The sequence below is a fragment of the Emys orbicularis genome, chromosome 2 (genome assembly GCF_028017835.1).
Source record: "Emys orbicularis isolate rEmyOrb1 chromosome 2, rEmyOrb1.hap1, whole genome shotgun sequence".
NCBI classification, from domain to species: domain Eukaryota; kingdom Metazoa; phylum Chordata; order Testudines; family Emydidae; genus Emys; species Emys orbicularis.
This window is the reverse complement of record NC_088684.1, coordinates 175,131,801-175,150,324: the sequence shown is the minus strand read 5'-3', so window position 1 is coordinate 175,150,324 and position 18,524 is coordinate 175,131,801. Positions and strand designations below refer to the sequence as shown.

General features: G+C 56.8%; 1 protein-coding gene across 1 annotated transcript in view; it reads left to right on the top strand.

Moving 5' to 3' along the window:
• LOC135873750 (zinc finger protein 436-like) overlaps positions 1–18,322 on the top strand; it is a 97,928-nt gene extending 79,606 nt beyond the window's left edge. The window contains exons 9-10 of the mRNA XM_065398382.1: positions 17,080–17,193; positions 17,526–18,322. Coding sequence (XP_065254454.1) covers positions 17,080–17,193; positions 17,526–18,322 — 911 coding nt within the window. The remainder of the gene's footprint in view (positions 1–17,079; positions 17,194–17,525) is intronic.
• Positions 18,323–18,524: the final 202 nt, after the last annotated feature.

Genomic DNA, 18,524 nt, shown 5'->3' with positions numbered 1-18,524 from the left:
GGCCTGAGCCACGTGAGCCCAATGATGTCAGCGGGAGTCGCAGAACCACCCCCTGCAGTGGGGCAGGGGGGAGCTGCTGGGAAGTGGGTCCCTGATGCTTTGGGGCAACTCCCAGGAAGGATGAGACAGTGAAGGGCCCCATCTGTCATGGAGCCATAGGGCTGAGGGTCTCTGGGAGGGGCAGTGTGGGGATCTGTCTGCCCTGGGGCCCTGGGGCTGAGGGGTCTGTGGGAGGGACAGCGTGGGGATCTCTATGCCATGGGGCCCTGGGACTGAGGGGTCTGTGAGAGGGGCAGTGTGGGGATCTCTCTGCCTTTTGGTGCTTACATGGGAGGGGGAAACATTAAATTTTCTCTCCCCATCCCTTCACACCCCTGTCCTTCCTCTTCCCCCCTCCCCAGCAAGAGTCACCCTCTGCCCTTGTCTCTCTGACGCAGAGATCCCCACGGACCAGTCAGAGAAGAAGGACCTTGCCCCTGAGGAAAAGGCAGAGGAGGATGAAGATCTGGCCACAGAAGGAGAGGAAGAGGAAGAAGACCTAGAGACAGAGGAGGAGGAGAAGCAGGAAGAGGAAGTCCTGACCACAGAAAAAGAGGAGGAGTTGGAGGACCTAGCCATAAAAGAGGAGGAGGTGGAGGACCTAGCCATAAAAGAGGAGGAGGAGGAAGACCTGGACACAGTGGAGAAGGAGGAGGAGGAGAACCTGTCTGCAGAAGAGGAAGAAGAGGAGGAGGAGGAGAATGTGTCTGAAGAAGAGGAGGAGGAGGAGGAGGAGGAGGCGGAGAACATGTCTGCAGAAGAGGAAGAAGAGGAGGAGGGGGGGAGGAGAACGTGTCTGCAGAAGAGGAGGAGGAGAACGTGTCTGCAGAAGAGGAAGAAGAGGAGGAGGAGGAGAACATGTCTGCAGAAGAGGAGGAGGAGGAGAACCTGTCTGCAGAGGAGGAGGAGAACTTGTCAGCAGAAGACGAGGAGGAGGAGCTCTCCATAGAAGAGGAAGAGGACTTGACCACAGAGAAGGAGGAGGAAGAAGAAGGTAAAGGAAGAGGAAGAGAAGGACGTTGCCCTGTTGGAGGAACACCTGATCATGGAGCAAAAGGAAGAAGAGAAGGACCTGGCCATGGAGCAGGAAGAGGAGGAAGAGGAGCACCTGCCTATGGAGGAAGAGGAGGAGGACCTGGCCATGGGAGTGGAGCACTTGGCCATGGAGCAGGTGGAAGAGGAGGAGGACCTGGCTACAGAGGAGGAAGAGGAGGACCTGGCCACGGAGAAGGCCCAGGCCACAGAGGAGGACAAGGAGGACCTGGACCAGGAGGAGGAGAAGGAAGAGGACCCGGTAATGGAAGAGGACGAGGATGTGGTCATGCAGGAGAAGGAAGAGGAGGTACTGGCTATGGAGGAAAAAGAAGTGGAAGAGGATTAGGACTTGGCCACAGAGAAGGAGCAGGAGGAAGAGGACTTGGCCACAGAGGAGGAGGAGGAGGATGTGGCCATACAGGGGGAAGAAGAAGAGGAGGTAGAGGACCTGGCTATAGACTAGGAGGACCCAGGAATGGAGGAGGACGAGGATGTGCCGATGCAGGGGGAAGAAGAGAAGGAGGTGGACCTGGCCATGGAGGAGGAGGAGCAAGAGGACCTGGCCAGAGAGGAAAACGAGAAGGAGGAAAAGGAGGAGGAGAACCTGGCCACGGAAAAGGAGAGGGAGGACCTGGCCATAGAGGAGGAAGTGGAGGAGGGGGACGACCTGGCCAGAGAGGACAAGAAGGAGGAAAAGGACGAGGAGAACCTGGCCACGGAGAAGGAGCAGGAGGAAGAGGACCTGGCCACAGAGGAGAAGGAGGAGGATGTGGCCATGCAGGGGGAAGAAGAAGAGGCAGAAGAGGAGGTAGAGGACCTGGCTATAGACTAGGAGGACCCAGGAATGCAGGGGGAGGAAGAAGAGGAGGGGGAGGACCTGGCCATAGGAATGGAGCACGTGGTCATGGACAAGAAAGCGGAAGAGGATGACTTGGATGAGGAGGAGGAGGAGGAGGAGGAGAAGGAGGGCAAGGCCAAGTCCTCCTCCACCTCCATGGCCAGGTCCCCCTTGCCCAGATGCGTAAATAGGGCAGTAATGAGTAGGAGCAGGGAGGGGATCTTACCTCTCTCTATAGCATTGGTGAGAGAGATAATGGAATAGTGACAGCCAGTTCTGGTGTCCGTGTTTTAAAGGATGGTGTTATATTGGAGAGGGTGCAGAAAAGAGTCACACAAATGATCTGAGAGCTGGAGAAAATGACCTACAGTGAGAGACTCAGACTGTAGGTGGGTGAAATTTAATGGCCTGGAACATTCAGGAGGTCAGATGAGATGATCCAATGGTGCCTTCTGGCCTTAAGCTATATGAAACTCTATGAAGCATCACCTCCCCCCACCCCTCCACCCCCCGCTCCGATGTGCTTCACCGCACAGAAGGGTGGCCGGCCAGCCTGGAATGGCCCTGCTCCAAAGCGGCCCTGGTGGAGAAGACAGCGGTGAGTGAGAGACGGCTGTGGGGACCTGGCGGGAGGGCAGGAGACCTCGGACAAGGAGGGGGCTCCCCTGGGCAGGGCACTGGAGGGGACAGCAGAGAGCAGGGATTCCTGGGGCTGAGGACTGGGCACCGCCAAGAGGAAATTCTGGCCGTAAGCGCTGGGGGCAGGTGGGGAATCGTGGGACTGGAGGGTAAGCTGAGGCTGGGGGTAGAAAGGTAAGGGGCAGCTGCGAGAGGCTGGGCAAGGGCCAAGTTGGAAGGGAAGGAAGGAATCGGGAGGACAGGGCCCAGCTGTGTTGCCAGAGGATCCTGCTGGCTGTGTCTGGGCAGCCTCTCTGGGAAGTGCCCTGGGGTCAGTGGGGCCTGAATCTGACCTTCTCCTTTGGGTCTTACAGGAACTAACTGAGGAGCTGCCCCAGGACTCTGGGCCCAGCTCTGTCCTCTCCAGCTCCATGGACTGCAAGTGAAACCTCCCGTACCAGAAGCTCCCGCCCGGCTCCCCCAGCTCCGGTGCTGCTCAGACCCAGAGATGCTGCCTCCTCCATGGCCAAGTTCTCCTCCACCTCCTGCACAGCCTGCAGTGATGGGTAAGGGAACCCATGGCCACACAGAGACCCCATGGGCACGGGTGGGGATTGAATCTGGACCCTTCACCACCATGGGCACAAGCTCTGTCAGGCTCCAATTCAGAAAGCCATGGAAGGCTCTGCCGGCAGACACCCCTTCTCCATTCCCACTGCCAGACTCTTGCCCACGGTGACAATGAAGAAGCAGGAGAACTCCTGCCAGAGAACCCCCGGGTTGCACAGTCGGGTGTCACTGGGACATCTCTGGGAGCCATTTCCAGAGTGTTCTGGTGGGGTCATTTTCCTTCTCGAACCCAGGGTTTCTCTGTTCCCAGAATCTCAGCCAGTGAGGCCACCCTGCAGAATATGGCCCCGCAGTTTGGCGATGGGCTGCAGGAGTCACCACGTAGGTGTGCAGCAGCCGTAGCGCCTGCATTGACCATGGGCCAAAACCTGCAGCCCTGACAGCCCAGGATACCCCCACGGATGGCAACGGGAGTGTAGCCTGGGTAACTAGCTGCTGGGCCAGGGCATATAGAGAGAGGACTCAGAGATGCAGCAAACCAATGGCCAGAGAAGTGAAGGATGTAAGGGAAAGAGAAGAGCTAGGACATCTGGGGAGCTGCTGCAGTCAAGGGATCCCAGCCGGAAGAGAGAAGATGGGTGGGTTAGACACACAAAGTCCTGCATCTTGGTAGGGGTTAGACTAGATGAACCTTGCCAGGGGCGGTGAGTTATATGGGCCCGTGGTGCCCGGGCTCCAGCAAATTCAGGGCCCAGGGGGTCTGGCTCCACCAATGTTCAGGGCAGGGTTTCTCCCCCAGCCCTGCCTGCAGCCCCCACACGCCTCCCCCGAGCATCTCTGCCTGCCCCCTGCAGCTCCGCCCTGCGCTCCCTGGCCAGCCGCTGCCACTGTGGGCTACAAGGGAGCGGTGCCAGGGGCAGGCTGAGGCAGCTGCTGCCCCTGCGGAGGGAGGAGGCGCATGGCAGCCTCCCCTCTCCCCCCGCGGCAAGTGATTCTGAGTCGAATCCGAGGGAGCCGGGGGCTTATTCTGGCAGGACCTCCTGAGCAGCAGCCTGGCGGGGCTTGGGTGAGTGTCTTGTCCCTGGGGGGATCCTCCCCTCTGGTCCCCACTCCAGCCCCAGGGCAGCCTGCCTGCTGCACCCCAAACTCCTAATCCCTGGCCGAGCCCCACCCCCTGCACCCCCTCCCGCACCCCAACGCCCTGTCCCAGCCCAGAGCCTGCACCCAGCCCCCAAACCCCCTCCCACACCACAACACCCTGTCCCAGCGCAGAGCCTGCACCCAGCACCCAAACCCCCTCCTGAACCCCCTCCTGCACCCCAACCCCCTGTCCCAGCCCAGGGCCTGCACCCAGCCCCCAAACCGCCTCCCGCACCCCCTCCTGCACCCCAACCCCCGTCCAAGCCCAGAGCCTGCACCCAGCACCCAAACCCCCTCCCGCACCCCAACGCCCTGTCGCAGCCCAGATCCTGCACCCAGCTCCCAAACCCCCTCTGACACCCAGCCCCCAAACCCCTTCCCGTACCCCCTCCTGCACCCCTACTCCCTGTCCCAGCCCAGAGCCTGCACCCAGCACCCAAACTCCATCCCAGAGCCTGCACCCCCTTCTGCACCCCAACCCCGTGCCCCACCCCAGAGCCTGCACCCAGCACCCAAACTCCATCCCACACCCCCTCCCGCACCCCAACCCTCTGTCCCAGCCCAGAGCCTACACCCAGCACCCAGACCCCCTCCCAGAGCCTACAACCCAAACACCCTCCCTGAACCTTGCAGTCCCTTCTAACCCGATGGGTCTATAATTCTTTGATTCTAGCATCTCTCACCTAAAAAGAAGGGCTGACGCGTATGGATTTCCTCCGCATCCTCTGCACTGAAGACAGAAGTTTCTCCGCAATGGCCTGGTCTTCCTGGAGTGCTCCTTTAGCACCTTGATCGCCTAGTGGCTTTGCTGACTGTTTGGCAGACTTCCTGCATCCCATGGACTTAACCAATACTTTGCTGTTAGTTGTTGTGCCTTAGCTAGTTGCTCTTCACATTCTTTTCTGGCCTTATTATACTTTTCATTTGACTTGCCAGAGTTTATGCTTCTTTGTATTTTCCTCACTAGGATTTGACTTCCAAAGTGCCTCTTTCACTCGGCTGTTTAGCCGTGGGGGCATTTTTTTTATCCTCGCACTGGTTTGTTTTTTATTTGCGGGATACATGTAGTGTGAGCCTCTAGCATGGTGTTTTTAAACAGTCTCCGTGCGCTTTGCTGGCATTTCACCCTGGCGTGTTGCTTTTAATTTCCATTTAACGAGCCCCCTCACGTCTGTGCAGTTCCTTTCTGAGTTGAATGCTTCTGCGGTGGGTTTCTTTGGCAGTTCTCCCTCCAGGGCTGTGCCATGTAATTCCATCAGGGCTGCGATTCCTGAGAGTAACTACTCCAGCGTGGAGGCTGCACGGTGAGAGCTCACACCGTGCACTGTCCTAAGCAGAAAACGTCTCCAAGGGCCGGCGCTGCGGTACCGCTCCTCGCCAACGCCGCCCGGCTCCGCTGCATGTGCCCCGTCAGCCAGCAGGGGTTTGTGCTCGATTGTCACAAAAGGGGGATAAAAGGACTCTCCTGATCTGTGTGAGGGGGACTGTTACCAGCATTCAGCCAGTATTCACAGTGGCGCTGGGCGTCATCTGGCCCCTCGGCAGCTCGGGGCACAGTGCAGAAAGTAAACTCACAGCCTGCGCTGATTCAATGTACTGCCCACCCATTGCTCCCCTCCCCCACATGACCTGTTCCCTTTCCCCTCCCTCGCCTGCCCCCCGCAACGGGGCCTGTTTGCAACAGCAGCAGGTGCGGGGACAGGGGCAGGAACAACATTGACCCACGTATGTCACGGGGTTGGATAACCTCAGATGAAAGCACATGGCCCCATTACTCTCTGGGAGGGGCCGGCAGGGGTAGGTCAGTGGCAGCAGGGCGGGGGCACAGGGTCTCCTTCGCTCAGCTCAGGGCACTGTGCGGTTAACAGGACACTTGTTTTCCTTGGCAACGGTGGCGTCTAGCCGTTCGTCCGTGACACTCCCCAGTGCAGCAGGGCTCTGTCCCTGCACCAATGAACTACGCCAGGCCGCGCTGCAGGGACGGTGCGAGGAGGGGTGGGCCGGGCAGCTTCCCCTCAGCAATCAGCCCCACGGCCATCGAGATGCTCTTTTAAAGTCACTTTCCCAGTCAGGAAGCTGCAGAGGGGCCGGAGTGTGAGACAGAGCAGCCCACCTGCCCCCACAGGCCAGCCCATGCCATGCCGGCAGCTCAGTGCAGGGCACATTCCTGGTCACCGAGCTCAACGCCCATCGGCTCACCTGGATGGCGTGTCCCTCTGCCTAGGACAGCAGATCAGCCCCTTAGCACGGGGCTCTGGAGACTCCGCCTGCGAGAGGGGTCCCACAGGACAGAGAGCGGATCATGCTAGTGCAGGGGCATCAGCTAGCAACCAGAGGGGAGCACGGAGATGAAATGTCCAGCCGCCTCTGTGGTAGAAAGGGTTTCTGAGGCTCAGGGCAGGAGGCTACCAACCCTCAGGGACCCGCTCTGACTCCTGCGCTCACGGCCCTCCAGGGGCTAGTGCAGACGGGAGAGGGGCACACTAGTGACAAGGCACCTGTGACGTCAGAGGTGCAGAGCAGCCCCGCCATCCGGAGACCTGAACTGCCCTCCACACCCATCACATCACTCCTCTAAAATCCCAACCCGGCCTGGCCTTCTCGCTCCTCTCTGGGACACTCAGTGCTGGGCTAGAGCGCTGGCAGTCACCGTGCGAGGAGATCGTCTGCACACAGGGATCTCGCTCACCGTCCTCCCTCACCCTCAGGAGGGGACACAGCACAGACCTGCCTAACCCCATTGCCCCCCGGAAGGGGGCTCAGGCCCAGCCAGATGTTCAACAAGGACAAGTGCAGAGTCCTGCACTTCGGACGGAAGAATCCCATGCACTGCTACTGGCTGGGGACCGACTGGCTAAGCGGCAGTTCTGCAGAAAGGGACCTGGGGATTACAGTGGATGAGAAGCTGGATTTGAGTCAGCAGTGTGCCTTGTTGCCAAGAAGGCTAACGTCATATTGGGCTGCACTAGTACGAGCATTGCCAGCAGATCGAGGGAAGTGATTATTCCCCTCTATTCGGCGCTGGTGAGGCCACACCTGGAGTACTGCGTCCAGTTTTGGTCCCCTCAGTAGAGAAAGGAAGTGGACAATTGGAGAGATTCCAGCGGAGGGCAAGGAAAATTATTAGGGGGCTGGGGCACATGATGTACAAGGAGAGGCTGAGGGAACTGGGCTTATTTAGTCTGCAGAAGAGAAGAGTGAGGGGGGATTTGATAGCAGCTTTCGATAGCAGCATCTCCTGTATGTTCAGGAGTTCTGCTGAATGAGGATGTGAAAGGAATTTAAACATCAACATTTTTCCTGTTGAAATGTACAAATGCCGAGCAAACCTGTCCATCGTCTAAAATCAGTTCCGTTCCTCTGAGGCTCTAGTTTGCTTTCATCGATTAAACAAAGATACGTTTCAGAGGCGGAGCCGTGTTAGTCTGTTTCAGCAAAAACGAGGAGTCCTGTGGCACCTTAAAGACTAACAAATCTGACAAGGTGGGTTCCAGCCCATGAAAGCTTATGCCCAAATCAATGTGTTAGTCTTTAAGGTGGCACAGGACTCCTCCTTCTTCAAACAACGATAGAATATGAATGTACATTTGTAGGTCTTTGTTCTCCACGAGCGATGCTGTGCAGAAGAACAAGAACCACATCCAGTTGGGGCTCAGGAGTTAGCAGAGATCACCAGCACCTTGGCTCCTTCACAGTCGGCCAGCAGTAGCTGGGCCCCAGGACAAGGCACAAGAACCAGCCAGTGGCTCTGAGCAGGAAAATAGCCACCAAGAAGCTGGCTAGAGCTGCCAGGATCCCCAGAAAGGCCACCATGCCCATGTCCAGGAATAGTCCTAAGAAAGTGGTGGCTGCAGCAGGGACCAAAAAAGGCAGAGTAAAGCCCCGCAAAGGTCACTGCTGACAAACCCAGAAGGTGGTTGTCATAAACAGACAGTTAAGGGTTAATGCCTCTCTTACCTGTAAAGGGTTAAGAAGTTCACCTAGCCTAGCTGACACCTGACCAGAGGAACCAATGCTGGGACAAGATTTTTCAAGAGGAAGGAGGGAAGTTTTTCATTTGTTCTCATCATTAAGTTCTGTGCCGGAGTGAAAAGATCCAGGAATCAACCAGGGTAGTGAGTATTAGAGAAGGAATAAATTAGCTTATGTATATTTCCTTTTGTAACTTCGTTTTGCATAAGAGGGGGAATTAAATTGGGTTTTTCTTTTGTGTAACTAAGGTTTTTGCCCAGAGGAAAATCCTCTGTGTTTTTGAATCTGTTGTCTGTGAGAATAGCTGGCATGCTAATCTCACAGAGGTTTTCCTTTCACCCTTTTTCTTTAATTAAAAGTCTGTTCTTTAAAACCTGATTGATTTTTCCTTGTTTTAAGATCCAAGGGGTTTGGATCGGTGTTCACCAGAAAATTGGTGGAGAAGTCTCTCAAGGCTACCCAGGGAAGGGTTATAGTACTTGGGAGGGAGATATTTTGGGGGGAAGACAAAGTTCCCAAATAACTCATAAATGGTTGTTTAAACAATTTGGTGGTGGCAGTATACTGATCTAAGCTGGTAATTAAGCTTAGGGGTTCTCATGCAGGTCCCTACATCTGTACCCTAAAGTTCAGAGTGGGGGTGAAACCTATAACATGGTGTTAGAGGTGGGATTCAAAGGAACCAAAAGCCAGTAGATTTTTTTTCTCTCCTTTGAACTGCTGGGGAAGCAGTGAAGAGAGATACAGATCTTATCTCTCTTCACCTGAAGGCAAACAGGTTAAGTTTTTCTAACAAGGGCTTTGTTAGAAGAAGGTCCAGCTGTGATAGCTAGCAGATAATTAACATTTGGAAAAGAAGTCACAAAACCGTTTTTTCTTGTTTCTTTCTTACTGGGGGTGGGGGGGAGATGACAGAAAGGGACACACAAAAGAAGCTAGAATTGGCCATTTTTGAGGCTGAAGAAAAAGCAAAAGAACACAATAGACAGATGGCCAAATTTGAGGCTGAAGAAACAGCAAAAAGGGAGGCAGAGGCAACTGCCCACGAAAGAGCTTTGGAAATTGAAAAGGCAAGGGTTGAAGCAGAAAGGGCCAAGAAAGAGGCTGACCACCAGAGGGCTACGGAGATCCAGAGGGAGTCCCAGAAGCATGCACTGGAGTTAGCCGAGTGGCTAGGCAGCAGTTCTGCAGAAAAGGCCCCAGGCCCTAGGGGTTACAGTGGACGAGAAGCTGGATATGAATCAACAGTGTGCCCTTGTTGCCAAGAAGGCTAACGGCATTTTGGGCTGTAGAAGTAGGGGCATTGCCAGCAGATCGAGGGATGTTGTTATTCCCCTCTATTTGGTATTCATAAGGCCTCATCTGGAGTACTGTGTCCAGTTTTGGGCCCCACACTACAGAAAGGATGTGGACAAATTGGAAAGAGTCCAGCGGAGGGCAACAAAAATTATTAGGGGGCAGGAGCACATGACTTATGAGGAGAGGCTGAGGGAACTGGGATTGTTTAGTCTGCAGAAGAGAAGAATGAGGGGGGATTTGATAGCTGCTTTCAACTACCTGAAAGGGGGTTGCAAAGAGGATGGATCTAGACTGTTCTCAGTGGTACCAGATGACAGAACAAGGAGCAATGGTCTCAAGTTACAGTGGGGGAGGTTTAGGTTGGATATTAGGAAAAACTTTTTCACTAGGAGGGTGGTGAAGCACTGGAATGGGTTACCTAGGGAGGTGGTGCAATCTCCATCCTGAGAGGTTTTTAAGGTCAGGCTTGACAAAGCCCTGGCTGGGATGATTTAGTTGGGGTTGGTCCTGCTTTGAGCTGGGGGTTGGACTAGATACCTCCTGAGGTCCCTTCCAACCCTGATCTTCTATGATTCTATGATCGGGGGAGGTCCCAGACGATTGGAAAAAAGGCAAATATAATGCCCATATTTAAAAAAGGGAAGAAAGAGAACCCTGGGAACTACAGACCGGTCCGCCTCACCTCAGTCCCTGGCAAAGTCATGGACCAGGTCCTCAAGGAATCCATTTTGAAGCACTTGGAGGAGAGGAAAGTGATCAGGAACAGTCAACATGGATTCACCAAGGGCAAGTCATGCCTGACCAACCTGATTGCCCCGCGACAACATCCCTGTCACCCTCATGTCCCATTGAACCAGCTAACGTCCCTGTTTGGGCTAAACTTTCTTTCGTCTAGGCGATATTGACTGCCCAGAGGCACTAGTCACCCCCTCTGGTGCCTGGGCCACGTGCAGGGGAACAGCTACTGCTCTCGGTTACGCTGCAGCTCAAGGGGCAGAGGTCTGCGTCTGGTGGATCAAAGGGCCTTGGTCTGATGATGAGTGTGGGGGGGGTCGGTTTGGCTCCCCAGGATGTTGAGGTTGGGAGCTGTACAAATATAGGAAATGACACAAAAAATGCGCAGCCGCCTTGTCTGTGCGTGATCCTGGGGGCAGGAGGACAAGGCCGCTGTCTCTGAGCAAGACCCAGCAGCACCAGGGGTCGGTGCCGGATGTGCAATGGGCACAAACACGCCTGACACAGGCTCACTTGTGCAGCAATCCCTCTGCACTGCTCCTCCCTGGTCCAGCCAGCCCCAGACGAGCCTGTCCCAGAGACACGGGCTGTCCCGTCACCCCAGTGCCCCTTGACCCCAGCCGGATCTGGAGCGGGTTCCTCTCTCAGAGGACAGCCCGGCAGAGCTGGGTCACAACTGTGGCCTATGGAGGGTCCCTGGTTTTGAACACGTAACATCACACAAGGGGCTTCCCGAACTGTCTGGGCGATGCTGCTCCACACGCTCCCCAGGACATTAGGAACCAGGCGGTTGTTAGGGTTCAAACGCCCCTCACCGGGCGTGTTTGCAGCCGGAGGCTGGCAATGGGGGGCAGGGGGGGCTGGCAATGGGGAGCAGGGGGGGCAGGGAGAGGCTGGCAATGGGGGCGGGGGGTGCAGCCAGAGGCTGGCAATGGGGAGCAGGGGGTGCAGGGAGAGGCTGGTAATGGGGGCAGGGGGGTGCAGGGATAGGATGGCAATGGGGGCAGGGGGTGCAGCCAGAGGCTGGCAATGGGGGGCAGGGGGAGCAGCCAGAGGGTGGCAATGGGGGGTAGGGGGGTGCAGCCAGAGGGTGGCAATGGGGAGGCGGGGGGGCAGGGAGAGGCTGGCAATGGGGGGTGGGGAGAGGATGGCAATGGGGGGTGGGGGATGCAGGGAGAGGATGGCAATGGGGGGCAGGGAGAGGATGGCAATGGGGGGTGGGGAATGCAGGGAGAGGATGGCAATGGGGGGCAGGGAGAGGATGGCAATGGGGGGCGGGTGGGGTGCAGGTAGAGGCTGGCAATGGGGGGCCGGGGGATGCAGGGAGAGGCTGGCAATGGGGGCAGGGGGGTGCAGGGATAGGATGGCAATGGGGGGCAGGGGGTGCAGCCAGAGGATGGCAATGGGGGGTAGGGGGCAGGGAGAGGCTGGCAATGGGGAGGCGGGGGGTGCAGGGAGAGCCTGGCAATGGGAGGGGTAAGGGGTGCAGCCACAGGCTGGCAATGGGGGGCAGGGGTTGCAGCCAGAGGGTGGCAATGGGGGGCAGGGGGGCAGGGAGAGGCTGGCAATGGGGGGCAGGGAGAAGATGGCAATGTGGGGCGGGGGTGCAGGGGGCTGTGGGTCACGCCCCTTCTCCCAGTCCCCTCCCGGCCGGAGATCTGGGCCCGGCCCCGCTGCCTGGGACGCTCCGTCTCCCAGCGATCCCGGGGCGGGCGCTGGCTGCAGCCCGGCCGGACGCACAGGAAGGGGCCGGGCTCGGGAGCTGTGGGGGGGAAGTGGGGCGGACAGCCCCAGAGATCGGACACGGGGTAACCCCTGGGGCTGGGGGGAGACCCCGGGGAAAGTGACTCCGCACAAGGGCGCCTGGGAGCGGCCCCGGCACAGCTGGGGGCCGGGGGGGTCCCCTGTGGGGCGATGTCGGGGAGGGGGGAGCCGGAGTTGCGGGGGGGGGGGGAAGGTCAGTGGAGGGGTGGGGCGGGGGTTGAACTGTCTGTGCAGCCGGGAGATGGGGGGGGGGGGAGATGCGGGGGGGCTGAGAGCCACTGACCGGAACTGTGAACACGTGTCTCTGCCAGCCCCTGCTCTGCCCTTCCCCGCTCTGGGCTGGGGCAGGGGTGGGGGTGTAGGAGGGAGTTTGGGTGCGGGATGTGGGAGGGAGTTTGGATGCAGGAGGGGGAGGGGTGCAGGCTCTGGGAGGAAATGAGGATGTGGGAGGGGGTGCTGGATGCAGGATCGGCTGGGGCAGTGGTGGGGGTGCAGGAGGGGTGAGGGTTGCAGGTTCTGGGAGGGAGTTTGGGTGCAGGAGGGGTGCAGGGTGCAGGCTCTGGGGGGGGGAGTTTGGGTGAGGGGGTGGGCGTGCAGGCTCTTGGAGGAAATGGGGGTGTGGGAGGGGGTGTGAGGTGCCAGCTCTGGGATGGAGTGTGGGTGCTGGATGCAGGCTCTGGGCTGGGGCACGGGTGGGGTGCAGGAGGGGTGAGAGGGTGCAGGCCCTGGGAGGGAGTTTGGGGGCGGAAAGGGGTGTGGGGGGACGCGGTGGGGTGCAGGCTCTTGGAGTGAGTGGAGGATGCAGCATTTACCTGGGGCACCCCCCCCCCGGGCAGCGGCTCCTAGGCGGCGTAGGCCAGGGGGTCTCCGCGCGCTGCTGCCCCCCTCTCCCCCCCGGGGCCGCAGCGCAGGGACGAGCCTTTTAAAATCGCCTGGGGGAGGCAGGTGGGACCGGGGGCCGCACGGCGGGGGGGGGGGGGAGAGTGTGTGGGGGCGGCAGGTGGGGGGGAGGGGAAGGAGGGTGCGGGAGTGGCAGGAGGGACTGGGGGACGCGTGGGGGCGGCAGGCGGGGTCGCGGGAGAGACCCGGCCTCGAACATTGGTGGAGCCAGGCCCCAGGCCAGGAATATTCCTGGTGCCCAGGCACCACGAGCCCCTACAACTCGCCGCCCGTGCCTCCTCATTTCCCCCCCCCACCTGCCGGGTCCCTCCTCGCCACCCCCTCCCTGCCAGTCATCTCCCTACCTCTCTGCTCCCCCCTCACCCCGCTGTCCTATGGGGGAGGGGGCGGAGGAGAGACCCTGGGGAGCAGCAGGAGGGGGCAAGTGGGGGGCGGAGTGTGGGCGGAGTCTCGGGCTGCAGAGGTGGGGCAGGGAGCTAGTCTCCCCTTCCCCCCACCCAGGGAAGCTTCATCCCCCGCCTGCGCTTTCCCTGTCTGTAGAAATTCCCTCCAGTTCATCCCCTTTTCTCTCCTTGTCACGTATCGCCCAGCGTGGCAGAATCTCGGGGTCTGTCTGCAGGGAAAGAACCTGGGGAATCGTGATGTGAACGTACCTAAAGCCTGTTCTCCCACCTCCACAACTGCCCTTCTCGCCCTGCCAGGCTGCAGAACGACGCCCACGTTTCGCTCCAGCCCTTGGCACAGGGCAGAGAAATGGCTGCAACGGAGCCAGTTCAGGTAGGGGTTATTGGGGGGTGGCTGGTGGGTTGCTGCAGGAGGGAGGGGGCAGCAATACACAGGGGGGTGGGAAGGTTTGGGTCTGGTTTGGAGGTGGGAGCGGGGCAGGAAATTCGCAGGGTGGAGAAAGGGAGGAGGCCAGGGGGTGGCAAACCTGCTGGGACTTCTTTATTAAGTGCTCTGGATTCTAGGATCAAAGCCATGCGGTTCGGAGGGGAAATGCTCTAATTTGTGGGAGAGGAAACAACCCACCTAGGTGAGGTTAGGAAACACTGACCAGGCTCCCAGTGCTGGAGCCTGACCCGACTGACCAATGGCAGCTGCGAAATATGAAAGGGGCAGCTTAGGGGCCCTGCCCCTCCCTTCATATCCAGCTCCTCGCAATGAGGAGGGTGTTGGTATCTACCAGGGAATTGTCCCTGGACCCTGCCAGGGCTCCATCTCCTGTATCAGCCCCTGGCTAGTAGGTGTGTGATGGATCTGCTGGGAGAGACCAGGGGCTCTCTCTTCGTCCCCTCACCTGGGTGTTTCCTGGATGCTCTGGTACTAGATAGATTCATGGAGGGCAGGTCCATCGATGGCTATTAGCCGGGATGGGCAGGGATGGTGTCCCTAGTCTCTGTTTGCCAGAAACTGGGAATAGGCGACGGGTGAATCACTTGATGATTCCCTGTTCTGTTCATTCCCTCTGAGGCGTCTGGCACTGGCCACTGTCGGCAGACAGGATACTGGGCTAGATGGACCTTTGGTCTGACTCAGGCTGGCCGTTCTTATGAGTGGTTTGGGGGTTGGCCTCTGACTGCGAGCCCCTCAGAGCTTCCATTTGATTGGCTCCTTTCCCCCATGAATAGTGGAGTTGTGGCTGGGGCAGTAGGCACTGAGTGGGGGGCACCTGTTGTTTCAGGGGCCGGTGAGCTTCGAGGAGGTGGCTGTGTATTTCACCGCGGGGCAGGGGGCTCTGCTGGACCCCGCTCAGAGAGCCCTCTACAGAGACGTCATGCAGGAGAACTATGAGAACGTGACCTCGCTGGGTAAGGGTTCCTGTCCCCTCGGTTCTTAGGAGGGGAAATGCAGAGTTAAGGCTTATGGCATCCCCACAATGCAACCTCTACTCTGCCCTGTTTTAGCAACACCCCAACAAGCCAGTGACACACACCCTAGCGCTCTGCCCTCCCCTGCTACAGGACGCTCTGGGAACAGCGCACAGGGGCAGCACAGCACGAAGTCTGACATCTTCTCTTTGCTAGAGCAAAACTTGGATTTAGGTCCAATGTGACAAACAGAAACTTCCGACCCCTGGCCGGCACTCACACACTGATCCCACTCCACACAAACCAGCTCAGACCTGCAAAGTGAGATCACCCCTTTCCCTCGCCCCGAGGATTCCTCCTGAGTCACAGACTTCGCTTAGCTCTCACTGAGCCCTGAGGATCACTAGCACATATGTCACCAGGATGCTGACAATCTCGGTGACAAGACCTCACCCCTGTGCACCTTCACAGACCCAGCCTCCAGCCCTTAGCACGGGCATGAGGCAGACTAGTCCCCCAAGTTTTACATGCACGTCTCTTCATATCACAGTCACATCTCTGCCAAGCTGCTCCCAATCATCCACAGCTGACACACATGCAGGAAAATGCTGGTATTCCGATCCGTGGAACACAACACAAACGGTGGCATGTTCTTCTTAGTCGTTCTTCATAGCTGTAGCTTTCTATGGCCAGAAAGGACTATCTACAACACAGGCCAGGAATTTCATCCACTTACAGCTGTACTGAGCTCAATACCTTGTATTTGACTAATCAGCCTCCACAAAGGCATCCAGTCTTCACTGGAAGACTTCCTGAGATGGACGAGCCCCCACTTCCATTGGTAGTTTGTAAACCTTTGCACCAGCCTTACTGAACCATTTCCAGTGGCTATTGCCAGCTCCAGGGTTAGGGAAGGGGCAGAGTTAAGGTTGTGTTGCAATTGTGGCATGTTCTTGACCTCTGCATGGATGTAGTTTATGGGTATTTAATTACCTTTCATTTTTTAATTGATTTCCCCCCCCCCCCCATAACTATATCTACCCTAGAGCTTTTCCCAGCATAGCTGTTTTGCTCAGCGGTGTGATTTTTCACACCCCCATCACACAGAGCTAGGCTAGCAAAAAGTTTAAGTGCAGACTGGGCAATAAAGTGGGTTTTTTAGTTCAGAGAACTTTAAACTATTAATCTTAACACAAACATTTTGGTATAAAAGGGCAAAGCTTCCAAGAGGAACTTCTGCCGGATGCAAGAAAAATGCACAACACACGTTGTGTGAAAGCTATCGGAGCTCGGGCTCAGGCTCCAGTTCATGGGTGTCGTTCAGGTTCAGTGGCCACAGCCCATCCCCTTGAGCAAACCTTTCCCGGGGCCAGCAGATTGCTGGCAACCCTCGCGCAGTTCATAGGGATGTAGTCTGGCAGCACGTGTGCATTTCCATGTCAGCGACTGCTCAGTTTGGCTTGTGCTGCTCTGAGATTCCAGATTCTGCAGCTATTGGCTTTCAGAGCTGGTTTCCTGCAGAAGACAGGGGTGTCCTGTATTAACAGATCGATGCCAAGTGACTGTGATCTGTCCAGGGACAATTAGAACCACAGTTTCAGCCCCAGCTGTGTGCAGAAAACATTTCAAGACCAAGATGATTTTGTCAAAAGCTGCCTAGGGTAGTGGGGCTGAATCTCAGGAACATCTTTAACCAGTCACCCCATACTGGGACCAGTAACCCGTCCATGAATGACCATAGAAACCAGCACATTTCAAGGCCATCTGAATGCACCTGTGGAATGTAGGGTAGTTAGAATAGTTGGTTTTTATGTGAAAATGATGCTTCTGTGGACTAGCTATTGCCTCCTGGGGAGGTGGATGACCTACCCCGACAGCAGAACCTTCCCTTTGCTGAGTATCTACACTGACCCACTACAGCAGTCCAGTCATGGTGTCTCAAGTGTAGACACATCCTGAGATACGACATTCGGTGACACCCCCCGTCCCTCCTATTCCTCACTGCGCTGAATCTCACCAGCCCATGCTCACCGGTCCCAGCTCTCCTACAACTCCCCCATTCTCTCGGGGTTTCTCTCTGGGATGAAGAAGCAGGTCCAGGGTAACTTCCCCTCTTGCTGGGGCCTTAACTTCCTGGAACGTGGAATTCCTGTCTTTGTTTTAGGAGCCCCTTTGCTGAGCAGTGTCTGGCTGTGTGTGTTCCCAGCAGAGATGGGGAGAGTTAAATCCCTCATACGCAGAGTCTCCTGCATCTGGGGAGCTGCCCCCCAGCATTTCCCTGCTGTAAAATGGGCTGGGGTTAAAGTAATCAAAACGTCCCATGAATTCCCTGATCTCCCTTGTTTTCTTTCCCCTGAGCAGGGTGTCCAGTTTCCAAACCTGATGTGATCTCCCAGCTGGAACGAGGGGAGGAGCCGTGGGTCCCGGATCTCCAGGTCTGTGAGGAAGGAGAGATCCCCAGAGGTGCCTGCACAGGTGAGGGATCATTAAACCAACTCAAAGCCCGAAGGAAACAGCTGGAAGTCCCTAAAAGCCTTGTGAGCTCTCGGGGTTCAGGAGTATCCCCAGGAGGCCGTGTATCCTCAGGGCAGCTGTCGCTCATGGCTTCCTGTGCATCCTGACTGACACCTGGCAGAGCTCCCTCCCTGAGGGGATGTGGAGGCAGAATTGTTCCCCTCCTCTCTCCCCTATGGGGAAGAGTTGTGGAGAATCCACCTACTAGGTTTCTTTTCTGTCTCTCCAGCTCTAATTTTGGTTTGTTTCCCCCTTTTCCATCCCTGTGTCTGAGGTTTCTCTCTCTGTCCCAGCAGGTGCTGGGATGGTGAGTGAGGAGAAGAAGCAGAATCCTCAGCAGGAAGATTCTGAGCAAGTGGCACCACATGGGGGATTATCGCACGGCTCCAGAGGGAATGTGTCCCGGCATCGTGTGCAGGGCAAAGCCTGTGAGAGTCAGCAGAGGCCAGAGAGGGAGCAGAGAAACCAGCCAGCGGAGAAAGTGGGTAACTCCATTAATTGTCAGGGAATTCACCAGGACCTCCTGGAAACCACAGCCCAGCCGAGAATACCCACAGGAGAGAGAAAAAACACATGCACTGAGTGTGGAAAACATTTCACTAGCCACTCAGGCCTTTTAAAACATCAGATAATCCACACTGGAGAGAGGCCCTATGGATGCAGTGAGTGTGGGAAAAGCTTCACTGTCAACTCAGACCTTATTGGACATCAGAATATCCACAAGGGAAAGATACCTCATCAGTGCTCTGAGTGTGGAAAAACATTCACACAGAGTTCAGCTCTAATTACACATCAGAGGATCCACACGGGAGAGCGCCCCTATGAATGCCGTGAATGCGGGAAACTGTTCTGTCAGAAATCAACCCTAATTACACATCAGGCAAGGCATACAGGAGAGAGACCCTATCAGTGCTGTGAGTGCGGGAAAGGCTTCAGTGTGAGCTCAGACCTCATTGTACATCAGAGAATTCACACGGGAGAGAGACCTTATAGATGCTGTGAGTGCGGGAAAAATTTCACCCGGGGCCCACCCCTTACAAGACATCAGGGTGTTCACAGGACAGCGACGCAGCGTAGAAACGTTGTGTAGGGCAGAGAAAAGACTTTTTTTAAAAACACATTTGCTAATTCCCACATAGTGACCTTGTGGTTTGTTTGCACCATTTGTGTCACTCAGTTCTCTCAGCAGCCTCGTGTGTTGTCCACTTGTGCCTTTTACAGGTCGCCCTTTTCTGGGGTGAGTCCCATGCCCCTTTCTCCTGTGAGTCATTGGAGTGTGTGTCCTTCCAGCA